At 38.2% G+C, this 17,013-nt stretch overlaps 1 protein-coding gene across 1 annotated transcript; it reads right to left on the reverse strand.

Annotated features, from left to right (window-relative positions):
• Window positions 1–15,691: 15,691 nt before the first annotated feature.
• Window positions 15,692–16,633, reverse strand: LOC141259501 (olfactory receptor 1468-like). The gene has a single exon (XM_073675655.1). It carries the CDS (start codon window positions 16,631–16,633, stop codon window positions 15,692–15,694), a length of 942 nt encoding a protein of 313 aa, XP_073531756.1.
• Between the last annotated feature and the right edge of the window lie 380 nt (window positions 16,634–17,013).

Raw genomic sequence — 17,013 nt, forward strand, 5'->3', positions numbered from 1 at the left:
CTATACATAACAATGTTCTACATATAGTCTTGGATGACTCCACAACCGAAATGTAGTCATGAACAGAAAACTCAAATTTCTTGACACTCTTGCTGAATACACACAGATGGAGCATATTGTTGTCATAGACAGTGTCATCCTTTTGACGGGAATCCAGACATCATCTTGTTCCGTCAGATCCGGGATAATGCTGACCTCATATAAAGTCCCAAGTCCTAATCATTATTGATCTAGAACATAAAATTAAAAGCAATCAATACATGGTTAAACCGACAGAAATAAAATAAAATAAAACCAGAAACCATATGTTGTTCAAAGAGGCTGATATATGTGAAGTCTATAAGAAAGATGTAAAACCCAAACTCTCATTTAAGCCTTGGGGAGACATCGTGCCCAGTCTATATATCCACCTACTCTCAACTTGTGCCAAAATCCTATCCAAGTCGCCCCCTCTCACACCTAAAGAGACCTGGTCAATTGCTTTAATTATAAGCCCATCTGTTTTACATCTGTGGTATTCCCTAAAGTGTCTCGGTAATGTTTTTAAGGTTTTAACATCAACCACTGACCCAGCCTTCTCTATGTCACGGACATGTTCTCTTACACGTACCTTTAGCTCTCTTGATGTTAGTTCTATATAAATTTTATGACAGGGGCATTCAGCATGATAAATCACTCCTTTTGACCCACAGGTTAGATGTTTCCTAATTTGAAAGGTCCTAGATGCATCATGATTCGTGAAGATTTTACTTCTTCTCAGATTCTGACAGGCTTTGCAGAAGCTGCATGGAAAGAAGCCGGGAGACATGGTTGTATCCATTTTTTCAGAGGAGGTCTTGGGGTCGTAGTGGCTATGAACCAAAACATCTTTCAAATTTTTGGCTCTTCTTGCCACTATGGAAGGGATCTGTGGGAGAAGTTTTTTCAAAGTGGGATCCATTAGAAGTATCTTCCAATGCTTGTGGATAATATCCGACATCTCTCTCCATTGCTTGTTGTAGGTGGTGATTAATCTTAATGGCTGATCCATTTTCTGATTCCTTTTAGAAGTATTTCCAAATATTAATTGTTTCCTGGGGATCTGATATGCCTTTTGGAAACCTCTTCGTATACAATTTCTGCTATAACCACGTTCCTCGAATCTCTGTGCCAAGTCCTGGGCCTGATCCAAGAAAGCTTCCTCATTTGAGCAAATCTTTTTTGTTCGTATAAATTGGCCAATCGGTATTCCTTTGATCGTAGAAGGGACGTGGGATGACGAGGCATGCAGGAGTGTATTAGTAGCGGTGGATTTGCGAAATACCTCGGTGACGATCAGTCCATCCGGGAGGGCTGCGATACGAAGGTCCAAAAATTCAAGTTGTCTACCATAATTATAGGTTAGTTTGATATTAAGTTGGTTATTGTTCAAATGATCCATTAGATTATTTAATCCATCGATCGGGCCCTCCCAGATGAACCAAACGTCATCAATGTAACGCATCCACCCATGTACATTCTCAATGCCTGTCACGGGTTCCACCAGGAAAATTTGACGCTCCCAAGCTCCCAAAAATAGGTTTGCATAAGAGGGGGCACATGCCGCCCCCATGGCAGTCCCTTGTAACTGTAGATAGGTTTTATTCTTGAATGTAAAGATATTATGTTCTAGCACAAATGTAAGGAGTGTGATCAATAGATCAGCCAAACCAGGATCTAGTCCACTAGATCCCAAAAACCACTCTACAGCCCTAATGCCATCCCTGTGTCTAATCGAGGAGTAGAGTGCTTCTACGTCTACCGTTACCATAGTCATATTCTCTTCTAACTGTAGTTCATTCAACCGCTGTAAAGCTGCAGTAGTGTCTTTGATGTATGAAGGTAAAGTACACACTATGGGCTTTAAATAATGATCGTTGACAGCACACACCACCTCGCACAGGCCCCCATTGCCAGATACTATGGGTCTCCCCGGTGGATCAAGCGACTGTGTCCAAGATGGCGGCGCCCGGTCTTAAATACTCGAGGTGACGCTGTGCGGCCAGCCAATCACTGTAATGCCCACAAACAACATGGCTGCGGCATTACAGTGACTGGCTGGCAATCCCTGCATGTTCATTGGCTCTGTAAAGAGCGCCAAACATGCAGGGCGGAGACCCGAGCTCCCGCCCGAGTAACCCGGAAATGCTCGGTGCTCGCCGAACATCCTGAGTAGCGTGATGCTCGGGCGAGTACCGAGCAGTGTCGAGCATGTTCGCTCAACACTATTAATAACCCTTTTGCCTGGTCCCAACATCATGTGAGAATGTTCGAGCTCACATGATCAATGTCACAACTAGACATTTTTGTTCATAGAGGTGTAAGAAGAGAGCTGTCATCATGATGCCACAAACTTGATTCTAGTGTGCTATTGGTTAGCTGTAATAAATATATAGTTTTAAGGTTGCAAGAAGACCCAAGTCCATCAAGTTCGACCTATAACCTAGCATATTGATCCAGAAGAAGGTAAAAACTCCATGAGGCAGATGGTAAATGCCTCATATTAGGGAATAAGTCTTTCTTAACTCCACATATGGCAATCAGACCCATAAGTTAATATTTAGTTAGTATTATTTCTCAAGAAAGGCATCTGGGTGCTCCTTGCATATTTTCAATGAATCAACTATTAAAATATCATGTGGAAAAGAGTTCCATAATCTCACTGTTCAAACAGAAAAACAGAAAAAAAATGATGTTTAATGCAACGTTTCTTTAACTATTGGAGCCCTAAGGCACAGGTAATAGCGCCTCAGCAAAAAAAATAAAAAAAATAACGGCTACTAGTCTTCAGCTTAGTGAACCTTATGAATAATACAATTTTTCTTCCTTAGATAACAAAGAGCAGGACAGTCGGACACTCATTCTTACAATGATCTATGAAAACAACCTCTCAGCTGCCTATGCATTTGCTTGGTTTGGAGAATAAATGGAACAAACTTCTCATATTCAAAATAATATTCATTTATATTGTTGAATTGTTTATTAATATTAGGATGAAGTTGTATATGAATCTGATCTACTTATTAAACACATTTTTAGAATTACCAGTCCAAACAATTTATTATTGAACAAGCTGAAAACTTAATTTAGCTACAATTTTCATAGTCTTCACAATCAAAAACTCAACTATAGATCAATATGAAAAATTAGTTAAATAAAAAGCAATTAGATGTCGGATCTAAGAAAAATATGGACTTACTATTAGTTTTGTACTAATCTCGGTTTGTAATCTACAGTATATGCACAATGGAGAAGGTGTTTTTGCAGAATATTACAGACTTTATATTGCTTGGATTTCCCGTGTTCTATACATGGCACTGGAGTGTGTTTGGAATCATTTTTGTCATGTACATTTTAACTTTTACCGGAAATGTCATAATTATAACCATAACCTGCATTGATATCAATCTTCATAGCCCCATGTACTTCTTTATCAGTAACCTTTCTTTTATTGAAATTTTATATACATCTGTAACAATTCCCCAAATCCTTGTGTTATTAACAGGGAGGAATAGATCCATTTCTTTTGAAAACTGTATTACTCAGTTTTATTTTTTTTTTGCACTAGGGTCCATTGAGTGTTTTATTTTATCGGTTATGTCTTATGATCGATACTGTGCAGTCTGCAACCCAATGCGCTATAAGCTAATTATGAGTGGCCCTGTGTGTCGTACTCTAGTTTTATCTTGTTGGATTATGGGCTTTTCTACAAATCTAATCCCCACTTTCATAATTGCCAATTTAAAGTTTTGCGGAAGAGATATTCAGCATTTCTTTTGTGATCTTTCACCTCTGCTTCAACTATCATGTCAAAACACAAGTAAGCTGCAGACCTTGAATTTCTTCACTGCTTCTTCAATTGTCTTGTTTTCATTTGCTTTGACCTTGGGAACCTATGTTCGCATTATAATGACAATATCAACAATTCCTTCTGCAACTGGGAAATTCAAAGCTTTCTCAACATGCGCTTCACACCTTACCGTTGTTCTTATATTTTTTGGGGCAGTGGCCTTTGTATATGTTCGCCCAAGAGCCAGCAAAGATTTTGAACTGAATAAAATATTGTCTGCTGTTTACATAGTAGTGACCCCTGTGGTAAACCCCCTTATATATAGCCTTCGTAACAAAGATGTAAAAATGGCCATCAAGAAACTACTTTGTAAAGAAATACCGTTAGCTTTAGGTATAGGATACATTAGCTTATAAAAAATAATATTAGTATTCTTAGGAGTAATCTACATTATCAATGTCACATATTTGTTTGTCTATCTATTTTTTGATTTATTTTACTTTGCTCACCATAAACTCCACAGCTCCATCACTTTTCTCATTGGGAATCACAATTTAAATTCCCTATTTGACCTTTGCATCTACCATGCAGGGCCTATGAAACAAACTAAATGACTAGGGTAATTCAGGAATATTGTTTACTTTAGCAGATGATGGATATAGAAGTATCTTTCCATGTTTTCTCTTGCTAGATTTGTGGTAATAAATGATTTTGTCTAAGGGTTGCCAAGTAGATTGTAGATGGTAGCTCAATCAGTATGAATAAAGTTTATTAAACAGTTCTGACTGAATAATGTCCACCTTACTAATTGCCATGGGGTCGATGGCTGTGTACTTATTTGTCAATACACTGACACTAATACAAAGGAGTTTGGAAATTAGGCCACGTCTCCAGCTCTGGCATGATTGAGTGCATCAATGCACATCATTCCCACCTATGCAATCTATTCAATTAGTTAATATCGCCACTTAACATGTGGCTAAAGGGGCAGAGTGGAAGTGAGGTAGGTGTATGGCACCAACCAAAGTCTATTTAACAGACTATTTTGGCACCAAAACACTGTTGCGCACAAGGCAGTCTTTCGAAAGAAGTTTTCAAAGTTGGGAGCTTTTAGTTTAAAATAATTACAATGTTAAATGAAATTCTGAAATTGTAAAATAGTAGTAAAGTGAAGAGGTGTTCTATACTAGTTTTGGCTATATCTTGCATTCAAGTGATTAGGATTGAGGTCTAGTGCTCGACACTGCTCCATGGACAAAAGTGAACAACCTCTTTCTCTGAGGCCAAGTCTTAAAGGAGTTGTCTTGCGAAAACAATCTGTCCAGTGAAAACCTATCCGCACCATTTTAAAATTCATTTAACCCCAACAGGGAACTCTGATCCCCATTACAAAATTAAGCGGTGGGTCAAACACCCGGCTGCCACTCCATTCATTCTGTTTGGGTTGACGTAAAACATTGAGCACAGTGCACAGCATAGTCATAGGGAGTGAATGCATCAGCAGTGTGGCATATGCTCTGCTGAAATATTTTAACAAGGGAAAAAGTTCCCCATTCTACCAATCTGTGCAGTTCTCAGTGGTCAGACCACCAATGATCAGTAAGATATTGCCTATCTTGAGTTAAGTGATAAGTTGTTTTCACTGGACAACCCCTTTAAGCTGACCATACCCGTTAGACTAATTTCAGCCAAGTAAATTGATTTACTTACTCTCGCGTTACTCGAACCAACCAATTTATAATGCCTGGGTGCTCGTTTCGAGTAATGAGTGTAATGGGAGTCAATGGGAAATCTGAGCATTTTTCTGGCAGACTCTACAAGGAGTTCTGGGGCATTGAAAATGTTGAAATGGATGGAAATTGTGCTGAATGGAAGGAGAACAGCATGGGGAAGACCCCTGGAAGCATCTCAGACTCCCAGATCGCTGCTGAGAACAATGATGTCACAGTTTTACTCCACTTTAATAACTGACAATAAAACATTCAAAAGCGATGAGAAATTGGAATTTACAGGAAAAAAATGTTAAGAAATATTTTTTCCTGTATATTAAGTTATATGTAAGCCAACATTTAAAAAAGGATTACAAATATATACAATTTAAGTAACCCAAAATTGATTTTTTTCATTAAAAAATTGGAAATTTCAGTTTAATTTATGTAGAAAGCAAGAAGTGTAACAAATTAGGGACTCAAATACACCGTGTATTAGATATAAAGGAAGGCCTCATACACATTCTGTTCAAATTATAATGTAATGGTACTCCTAGACTGATAAAGGCTATGCAAATCCTGCCAAAAATTACAAGCAGGGTCATCCATACACCCTTGAAGGCACCGACTGTAGTGCCTCATTCAAATATTGTGAACAAAGTGTAGTTGTGTTAGTCCCACACTCAAAAAGCTATGAACACAGTGCAAAGCCTGTCAATAATTACAAGCAGGGTCACCCATACACCCTTGTAGGCACCAACTGGAGTGCCTCTTAAAATAATTTAGAAAGTGTAGCTGTGATACTTCAAAGTTCACAGCCAGGAAAAAATTATAAGTAGGGTCATCCAGTCATTCATAGACCATAGAAGGCAACAACTGGAGGGCCTCATTCAAATATTGAACATTAAAAACACTTTATGTGCTGCTGTCATCTGGTGGTTGTGGAAAAGTGAGGGCTCATCCAGGCCTTGCTCGTTTTTATCAGAGTGAGCCTGTCAGTATTTTCTGTTGACAGGTGAACACCCCTGTCTGTTTTGACCCACCCGGCACTAAAAACCTGCTCAGACAAGACGCTAGTGGCAGGGTAGTACAACACCTCCAAGGCATGGCATAGAGGGACAGCTCATGCCAGGTGTCCAGCTTTGAGACCCAATAGCTGAAGGTAACAGAGGAATTAGGGAGTATGCTGGCTTTGTCAGCCAGGTGTTGCTTTGACCATCTTTAAAAACTTTTCCCTCCTTGTCAAAAATACCTCGTCATCAGGGCATGGATGCTGGGATGGGGTCATGAAATTGGTCCAAGCCTTTGACAGTGTACCCATGCCTCAACTGTACCTGGTGTGTATCTCCCTCGTCTCTCCTCCTTGGTTGGGCAAGGAAGCTTGCCTCCTGCACCTAGCATTGTCTGATGAAAATTTTTCAACATATTTTCCACAATGGCCTTCTGGTATAGCACCATTTTAGAAGACACCTCTGCCTCTGGAAAAAGAGATGCAAAGTTCTCTTCGTAGTGTGTGTCTAGCAGGGTGAACAACCAGTACTCTTTTATGGCAAAGATGAATGTAACGCAAGGGTCACGGGAAAGGCAGTGGTACATAAAGTCTGGCATATGTGCCAAGGTCCCTATAACCAACAATTCCCTGTCTCCACCATGATGACCACTCTCCATCTCCTCCTCCATCTCTTTCTCCTCATTTTCTCCCTCAGCCCCTCCATGTAGGAGAGACAGGAGAATGCTTGTGTGGTTAATAGCCTCAGTCAACTCCTGTTTGTCCTCCTCTTCGTCAGCCTCCACCTCCTCATTGCTACCCAATCTGCACTGAGCAGATGAGATGAGGATGGGTAGTATCTTCCTGTTTTATGTCTTCCTCCATCTCCACCTGGTCTGCATGCAAAGCTTCATGTTTAATTGTCAGCAGCAACTGTTTAAATAGGCACAGAAGCAGGATCGTTGCATTGATGATAGCGTCATCACCGCTCACAATCTTTGTGGAGTTCTCAAAGTCTTGGACAACCACACAAATGTCAGACATCCATGCCCCCTATTCAGTTATTATGTGCGGAGGCTGACCAGAATACCGATGGGCATGCTGGAGCTGGTATTCCACAACTGGCCTCTGCTGCTCATAAATCCTTGCCAGCACGTGCAGTGTGGAGTTCTAGCACGCAGTAACATCGCTCACCAGACTGTGAGGTGGCACTTGCATGTGCTGCTGCAGCTGACTTGCAGAAATGGAGGCTGATGTGACGTATCAGATGCTTTGGCAAATCTGGGTAGGTTTTCAGAAATCGCTGAATTACCAACTTGAGCACTTGGGCCAATCATGGCACGTGTTTGAGCTTGCCATGCTTCACAGCCACCACCAGTTGCACCCATTATCACACACGACCATGCCTGGTTGGAGGTTCAGAGCCCCTCTGCTCTTGGATCATTGCCATGGTGACTCAATGTCATCTGGGTCTCCAGGCAATAGCAAATTAGGTTGATCATGCGCAGTGCATGATCAAAGTAACTTGTGTCTGCAATACTGACAGGTTATAATGTACAGTAGTGAACCTTCACTGCTATACATTATAACTGCGAACAGACTGCAGAAAATGAAAGTTTCATAGTGGGACTAAGTAAAAAAGTGAAAAAAAAAAGTTGGAAAAATATTAAAAATATATATACAGTAGTGCTCAAAAGTTTACATACTCCGGCAGAATTTTTCCTTTCTTGGCCTTGTTTCAGAGAATATGAATGATAACAAAAAACTTTTTCTCCACTCATGGTTATTGGCTGGGTGAAGCCATTTTTTGTCCAAAGAAAATTAAAAATTCTGCCGGTGTATGTAAACTTTTGAGCACAACTGTATATATACAGTATATATATTGTACCTACAAATAAATATTATTATGAAAATAAATAAAAATAAGCAATAAAAGTACACATGTTCGGCATCACCGCGTCCGAAACAACCTGACCTATAAAACTGTCCAACTAGTTAACCCCTTTAGTGAACACCGTTAAAAAAATAAGTAAAAAATAAAGCAAAAAATGGTGCTTTATCATCATACTGCCAAACAAAAAGTGGAATAAAACGCAATCAAAAAGATGAATGTAAATAAAAATGGTACCCCTGAAAACATTATCTTGTCCTGCAAAAAACAAGCCACCGAACAGCTGAAAAATAAAAAAGTTATAGCTCTCAGAATAAAACAATGCAAAAAAAATATTTTTTATAAATTTGTTTTTCTTGTGTAAAAGCGCCAAGACATAAAAAAAATATAAATGTATTATTGCTGTAAACATACTGACCCGAAGAATAAAGTTGCCTTATCAATTTTACCACACCCGGAACGGCATAAAAAAAAATATATATATATTCCTGAATTGTTGGCTTTTGATTATTCTGCCTTCCAAAAATTGGAATAGAAACAAATCAAAAATTGTCATATGCCCGAAAATGGTACCAATAAAAACATCAACTTGTTCCACAAAAACAAGGCCTTACATGACTCTGTCCGCCGAAATATGGAAAAATTATAGCTCTCAAAATATGGCGATGCAAAAACTAGTCTTTGCAAAAAAAAAAGCGTTTTTTAGTTTGACGGCAGACAAACATTAAAACCCCGATATAAGTCTGGTATTGCTGTAATCGCACCAACCCGAAGAATAAAGTCGTCTAATCACTTACGCCGCACGAGGAACAGCGTAAAAAATAAATAAATAAAACCAATTCTTCAGATGCAGCTGATTTATTCATTCTGCCTCCCAAAGATCGCAGTATGGCTCAGCTAACATTTATCCTGCGGTTTTGCATGTAAATCTCTGAAATACGTGATTCAGATGGAACTCCAAGCTGAAGATTCCCTGTAATGAGGCACATGGAGACACAGTGGATGCCATCTGGCATGTGATCCCACGGTGTCCATCTTTTTATTAGGCATTCATAAAAGTGCCCTTGGCCACAGTCTTGTGAACCTCTGACAAAAAGGACACCGCTAAACCGAGGCCAGATGGGGTCCAGAGTAACTCTGCTGCCTCATTATAGTGAATGGATCCCTCGGGATAGGGATAAGGTTGTGCTAGGGTTAGGCTTAGAGTTGTGTTAGGGTTAGGATTTGGGCTAGGGTTGTGTTGGAGTTAGGGTTATATTAGGGTTAGGGTTGTGTTAGGGTTAGGATTAGGGTTGTGTTAGGGTTAGGGTTGTGCTAGGGTTAGGGTTGTGTTAGGGTTAGGATAAGGGTTAGGGTTGTAGTAGGGTTAGGGTAAGTGTTGTAACAGGGTTAGTGTTAGGGTTGTATTAGGGTTGGGGTTAGGGTTGTGTTAGGGTTGGGATTTTTTCAAAAGTAAAAAAAAAAAAATGATTACGATATGGCAACTAGTGTTGTGCACAAGTGCACGCTACTTGAGTTTGCATCGTGTGCTCGGGTATGCACTGGGAGTTTGAGTGACATACTCAAGTCCCTGCCCCACATTTTTCATTGCTATTATACCACCAAAAAAGACAAGCAGGGATTGCCTGCCATACACGAGCGATCCCCGCATGTTTTTTTTGGGTGTCTAACAACCGTGAAACATGCAGAGCAGGGACTCGAGCATGTCACATATTCAATATGATGACCTAATGTTATCAAATTCTTTATCGTACCTCTGGGTTCAAAATGTTCACTATACCACTTGATAAAAATTTGTGAGGAGTGTAGTTTCCAAAATGAAATCACGTGTTTCCACTGTTTAGGCACACCAGGGTCTCTCCAAACACAACATGGTGTCCGCTATTGATTCCAGCTAATTTTGCGTTCAAAAAGTGACACAGTGATCCTTCCCTTCTGAACCCTGCCATGTGCCCAAACAGTATTTTTTCCCAACATTTGGGGTATCGGCGTACTCATGAGAAATTGCACAACAATTTTTGGGGTTCATGTTCTCCTCTCACCATTGTGAAAATAAAAAATTTGGAGTGAAAAGATAATTTTTGTGGAAAAAGTTTGATTTTGTTTATTTTCAAGGCTCTACATTATAAACTTCGGTTTGGTGCAATTTCTCCTGTTACCCTTATGAAAATGCAAAATTTAGCGCTGAAAAATATTTTTGTGGGAAAAATGTGAACATTTTATTTTTACGGCTTAATGTTATAAACTTCTGTGAAGTACCTGTGGGTTCAAGGTGCTCACCACACATCTAGATAAGTTCCTTGAGGGGTCTAGTTTCCAAAATGGTGTCACTTGTGGGGGGTTTCCACTGTTTAGGCACATCAGGGGCTCCCCAAACGCGACATGGCGTCCGCTAATTATTCGAGCAAATTTTACATTCCAAAAGTCAAATGGCGCTCCTTCCTTTCCGAGCCCTGACATACACCCAAACATTGGTTTTCCCCCACATATGGGGTATCTGCATGCTCAGGAGAAATTTCACAACAAATTTTGGGGTCTATTTTTTCCTGCTACCCTTGCAAAAATTAAGAAAAAAAATTGTGTCTAAAGTAAAATTTTTGTGAAAAAAAGTTAAATGTTCATTGTTTTCTTCCACATTCCAAAAATTCCTGTTAAGCACCTGAAGGGTTAATAAACTTCTTGCATGTGGTTTTGAGCACCCTGAGGGGTGCAGTTTTTAGACTGGTGTCACTTTTTGGTATTTTCTGTCATAAAGGCCCCTCAAAGTAAATTCAAATGTGATGTGGTCAGTAAAAAAATGGTTTTGTAAATTTTGTTGGAAAAATTAGAAATTGCTGGTCAACTTTTAACCCTTATAACTTCCTAACAAAAAAAAATTTATTTCCAAAATTGTGCTGATGTAATGCAGATATGTGTGAAATGTTATTTATTACCTATTTTGTGTGACATATCTCTCTAATTTAAGATACAAAATTCAAACTTTTTGCCATATTTTTGATTTTTTCACAAATAAACGCAAGTCGTAATAAATTTTACCACTATCATGAAGTACAATATGTCATAAATAAAAATTTCATAATCAGTGGCATCCGTTGAAGGATTCCAGAGTTATTACCTCATAAATTGACACTTGTCAGAATTGTAAAAATTGGCCTGGTCATTAATGTGCAAAAAACCTTCGGGGTAAAAGGGTTAAGGATCTTCTTAATACACCTCAAAATTTGCATATAGGTATATGTCAGTAAAAGTATAGATCACGGTTTGAATTCATTAAGTATAGAAACGATATCCAATACAATATACTGTAGGTACCTAGCAAATACAATGAGCAATCCAATTACATAAAGTTATTAAATATCGGGGTAATGGGAGCTCAGGACTCCTAAGAGCAACTCATTGGGCCACTTGATTTTAAAATCTTTTGCACTTCCTTAATATCCTACAGACTCATAGGTAAATCAATTATAGTCAAAGTATGTAATTCATATTAAATATTAAGTTCAAATCAACCATTGATTGTGATCAACACTGATCGTCAAAACGACAGAGAAAAGAGGAAACCTCAAATCACCTCAGAGAAAGGCAGTGTAACTGAAACCCTCATTAAAGCCGAATGGACTGATGAAATTTAGCCTGTAGATCCATTTGGCTTCCTCTTTCAAGAGGATTTTACCAAATTCCCCCCTCTCAGACCCAAGAACATTTTCCTAATACCTCAAAATTCCAACTCCAAAGGGTTGGAAGTATGGAAAGCTCTAATATTTTGTGAGAGTGGGGTATTTGTCTCCATATTGACGGAGCTAAGATGTTTAGAAATTCTCCTTTTGAATTGGATAGTTTTACTGACATATAATTTCATACAGGAACATTTGGCTACATAGACTACACAATTTGATTTGCAGTTAATCAGATCTTCAATGTAATAGTTCTGATTATCCACATGATTTGTAAACACTTTTTTGAGGGGCAGGTATCTACAGAAAGAACAATTACCCCATTGATGTGAACCACTACAGTGTTCATCAGTTGAAATACTTGATCTTGTCACTCTGTTAGTGACAAATTGGCTATGAGTGAGGAATTCTTGCAGATTCCTTCCTGTGCGGAAGGTGATTTCCAGACATCCCCTAACAATCTCCCTCAAATCTGGGTCTGTTAGTAAAATGAGCCAGTATTTCAGCATAATACCATACATCTGGTTATGTTGGTCATCAAATGTGCCTATGCATCTGACTTTTTTATTATAAGGTATAATTTTGTTAGCAGATGAGTGAATCTCGATTGGTAGTTTTTGCCCTATTAAAGGCTCGAGGTAATGTCCATTTCAGATAGTCACTAACAGGTGTTGTGGTATCAGACACATTAATGTATTTTAATTTGGATACCATTTCTTTAGCGGATAAACGAGGGTAGAATGTGTACAAAAGGGGACAAAATTTCATCTAGGTACACACTTCTTTCTTCAGTAAGATTGTTATTCCCTGAAACTATAGGACGTCCTGGCATAAGTCACTGTGGTGGGTTGAGGATTATTAAGAACTTTGCATTCGTCTTGTGAAATAAATCTCTCATCCACTGCCTTTTTCAGAATATTTTTCAATTTCTCTATGTACATTTCAGTAGGATCATTTTTAATGACTGAATAGATTTTATTGTCATTCAACATATCCATAACCATTCTTTCATAGTCCTCAGTGTTCATAAGGACTATGTTTCCACCCTTATCGGATGGTTTAATTGTTAGATCACATTTAGTCTCAAGAACCTTTAAAGCATCCTGTTCCCTCTTGCTTTGATTGGGCATTCTATTCCTTCTCCTTTATATTTTTTTGATGTCACTTTCTACCATCTTCATGAAAGTCTCTTTATTATGATACTGAGCAAACGGAGGTGTATTCTTGCTCTTTGTTTTTAAGGCCGAGGGTGTGACTCGGGCCCAGCCTCCACAATGTTGAACCAGTGTGCCTTCAGGGAAATGTCGCGTCTTTGGCCACAAGCTCTTGTCCATGTGTCAGTCGTTAAGTGGACAATCCAAGTAACCATGTTGGTAAGGGCACGGGTGATGTTCCTGGACATAATGTAGTACAAGGCTGGGATGCCACAATGTGAGAAATAGTGGCTGCTGAGGACCGAGTACCAAAGGACTAAATTTGTATACCTGTAGCAGGAAAATGTTAGTTTTTTATTTCAAACCAACAAAATTTCATACAAACCAAGTTCTACAGTATATATGACAATAGTCAATTTTTGAACAAACAAAATTCTATGCCTGTAGAAAGCCAATTTTTTTCATTTCAAACCAACAAAATTTCACACAAACCAAGTTCTATAGTTTAAATGACAACTAACCCATCTTTTTTTTCCTCCATTATTTTAAATTTTTTTAACTCTACAATTTGCAAGAAATTAAACATCTTTTACTAATGAGACTGGCATAGTTAACTAAGACACAAGAATTTCTACATTTTTTTCCTAAATGCAATCAACTGATTACTAGAAATCACTCCTTTCTAAACTCCCAAAACTAAAGTCACACACTTTGGCACAAAGCACACTCACAATCTGGTTCACTCTCTTATGCTTTTAATGAGGCACTTTTGTTGGAGTTGGTGCTAATCGATTTGCAAGACTCTGTCTATCAGCCAATCCAGTAATCGGTTGTCACTGGACAGGAACCCGGAGAACCACCTCCTACCTCATGGCATTCCGGCTCTATTCTTTTGATTAACCAGCCTTGCGCAACATCACATTACACTGCAACACTAATTTTGGGCAGGCTGGCTAATCAAAGGAAGAGCTGTGAATGCTGTCAGGTAAGAGACAGTTCTCAGTCCTCCTGTCCAGTAAGCACAGACCAATGTGGATACTGAACTGGGTCCGGAGAAATGATTTGCACCAACTCTAGTTTTTACTCTTAGCAGCAATACATCATCCAAGAATTTTGTCTAGGACCCGTTGAAGCACAGGCAGGCTCGAAGTGGCCGTTGTCCATTCTATATGCCACTCTCTCCCATGCCAATCATTTTAATGTTGTGAATAAATTTTGGATTTTTATACAGAACCAGTAAGTGCCACCATTTTCTTTACTTTTCAATTGTATACGTCTTCATTCTGGTTGAGCACATGATTACTATTGCTGCATGATCAGTTCCACGCTTAGCATATATGACCACGTGTTACATGGTGTTGTTTTTTCATCTTTTATTTTGCTTAGAAATATGAATATATTATATATGAATCTGTCTTTTTTCTACTGTTCTAGCATATTATATATGTTACATTGTTCTACCGATTCTGACACTATGTATCCATAGTAGTGTGCAATATAGTAACATAACTACATTTATTTAGAATATATGTCAATACAGTTTATTTAAAGGGTAGTCCCGCATTAGGTATTTATATCCTATCTATAGGAGAAGAGATGAATGTCTAATCAGATGGCTGACTGCTGGGATCCCTACTAACTTCTAGAACAGAGGTACTAAGCCCTCTGTTCCTAATCACTGCTTGACCACCATGAAGAGTTATTTGAATAGGTGAATGTCTTTGGGACTAATGGAAACATCCACAGACTTTGAAAGTAACAGAGTGACTGCCACTCAATTTAAAGCTCTTCTAACTGTGAATTGCAAAAAGAACTTCGGCACTCCATACATGAATATATAAGAAATATTGTATCTAGACTAATGTCACTTTGAAAAATGAATGTTTTTTGCGCATAATTTGGCCAATTTATGTGTGCCCATCAACCACGACAAGGTCACCTTCGTATGATGGGAAACTACGCTACGCTACCACTGGATATGCCACTCTTGGGCTGTAATCCTGTATGGACAATATGTCTCTGCTTGGGCTTTTAACCTACAATGTATGGGCTGGTAGAGCTAGTTAAAACCACCTGTGACTGAATGGGAGGGACACATGGTCAGAAAAAAGGCTGTCAAACTTCTAATAGTGTGAACACGTACCTGCTGCAATGCTCTTTCTTCTAACTGTGGTCACCATGGGAGAGAAATAGGTGGTTTAGAAAAGCCATTCTAGTGATTGGCATAAGTTCTAGCAGTAGGTCCTACAACAAGGAGACATTTTTCTCCTATCCTTTGAATAGGTGATAAATGTCTATTGTAAGAACTTATACCTTAAAACCTACGTCTATCCTTGATTTTGCTATTAGTTAAATTTCTCACCTACATTACTCTTCAGGCAATTCAAAAGTAATGCTTTGAAAATAGAAATTAAAGGAGTACTAAAGGGACATGACTTCTCGACTATTTTTTTTTATTTTAATACATTCAAACTTTTCTCACAAGTTTAACTAACATTCGGTCAATTAAATTGCAAGCAGCTTTCCTCAATAATTTATTGTTAAAGCTATAAATAATGGGGTTCAACATTGGAGTGACCACTATATAAAAAACAGACACCACTTTATTTTGATGGAATGGAGCGTTCACTGTTGGCCGGAGGTATATGAAAATGACTGTGCCATAAAATATCCCAACTACAGTGAAGTGGGATGTACATGTAGAGAAGGCTTTCCTTTTACCATGGCTGGAAGGGATTTTTATAACAGTAGAGATAATCTTGATATAAGAGATAGCAATACAAATTAAACAACCAAATATAATAATCCAGGCGAGACAATTGAAAATAAATTGAGCAATGTAGGTATCTGTGCAGGAAAGTTTTAATAAAGGGTTAAATTCACAAAAAAAGTGATCAATTGTATTTGGACCACAAAAGTGAAGGTTGGCAACAGAAACTGCTGGGATTGTAAGAGACAACGCACTAATAGACCAGCATGCTACAATAAGCTGTACACAAAATGCATTACTCATGAGAGTGCCATAATGAAGAGGGTGGCAAATAGCCACATAACGGTCATATGCCATAGTAACCAAAAGAAAATGTTCAGTGGCAGCACAAAGAGAAAAAAAATGGTATTGAGTGATACAACCAGCTATGGAAATTGACCGACTCTGACCAAATAAATCTGAAAGCATTTTGGGCACTGTAACTGCTGTGTAGCAGATCTCAAGGAATGAAAAATTAGCAACAAGTAGGTACATTGGGCAATGAAGGTGATTGTTGCTATATACAAGAATGATAATCAGCACATTAGCGACAAGGGTTAAAATATAAATTAGAAAAAATAATGTAAATAGATAGATTACCGAATCTTCATTTAGGGAAAAACCTAATAGAATGATTTCCGAAATGCTGGATTTATTCATCTTGCTGTTAGCATACCAAAAGCTTTCTTACCAATATTCCATTCTGTCAATCACTACAGTACGTGTAAAGGTGATATTCTGTAATATAAATAAAAGATAAATAATGTATTCAATAAAACAAAAAGACTATATATTTATTAAATTTCATTTTAATCATGTAGCAAATGTTCTATGCATAATTATTTAACAAATAACTTTTGATCTTGTTGGTTGGTTTTACTTAGTCATATAGAGGTTCCATGTAGACAAAAATATTTTTAAATGTATCTGAAAGGTCCAGTTAAAAATAAATTATATTCTTGCAAAAAAAAATACATGATAAAGAAGTCAAGTGGATAAATGTGACAAGGTTATTGAAGGATGCTTTTCAGGAGTTGAGA

The sequence above is a fragment of the Phyllobates terribilis genome, unplaced genomic scaffold (assembly GCF_046119375.1).
Source record: "Phyllobates terribilis strain yellow unplaced genomic scaffold, ASM4611937v1 Scaffold_1__5_contigs__length_1240528914, whole genome shotgun sequence".
Lineage (NCBI taxonomy): Eukaryota > Metazoa > Chordata > Amphibia > Anura > Dendrobatidae > Phyllobates > Phyllobates terribilis.

Coding starts and splice junctions, on each gene's coding strand:
- LOC141259501 (XM_073675655.1), bottom strand. CDS start 16,633: ATGAATAAATCCAGCATTTCGGAAATCATTCTATTAGGTTTTTCCCTA.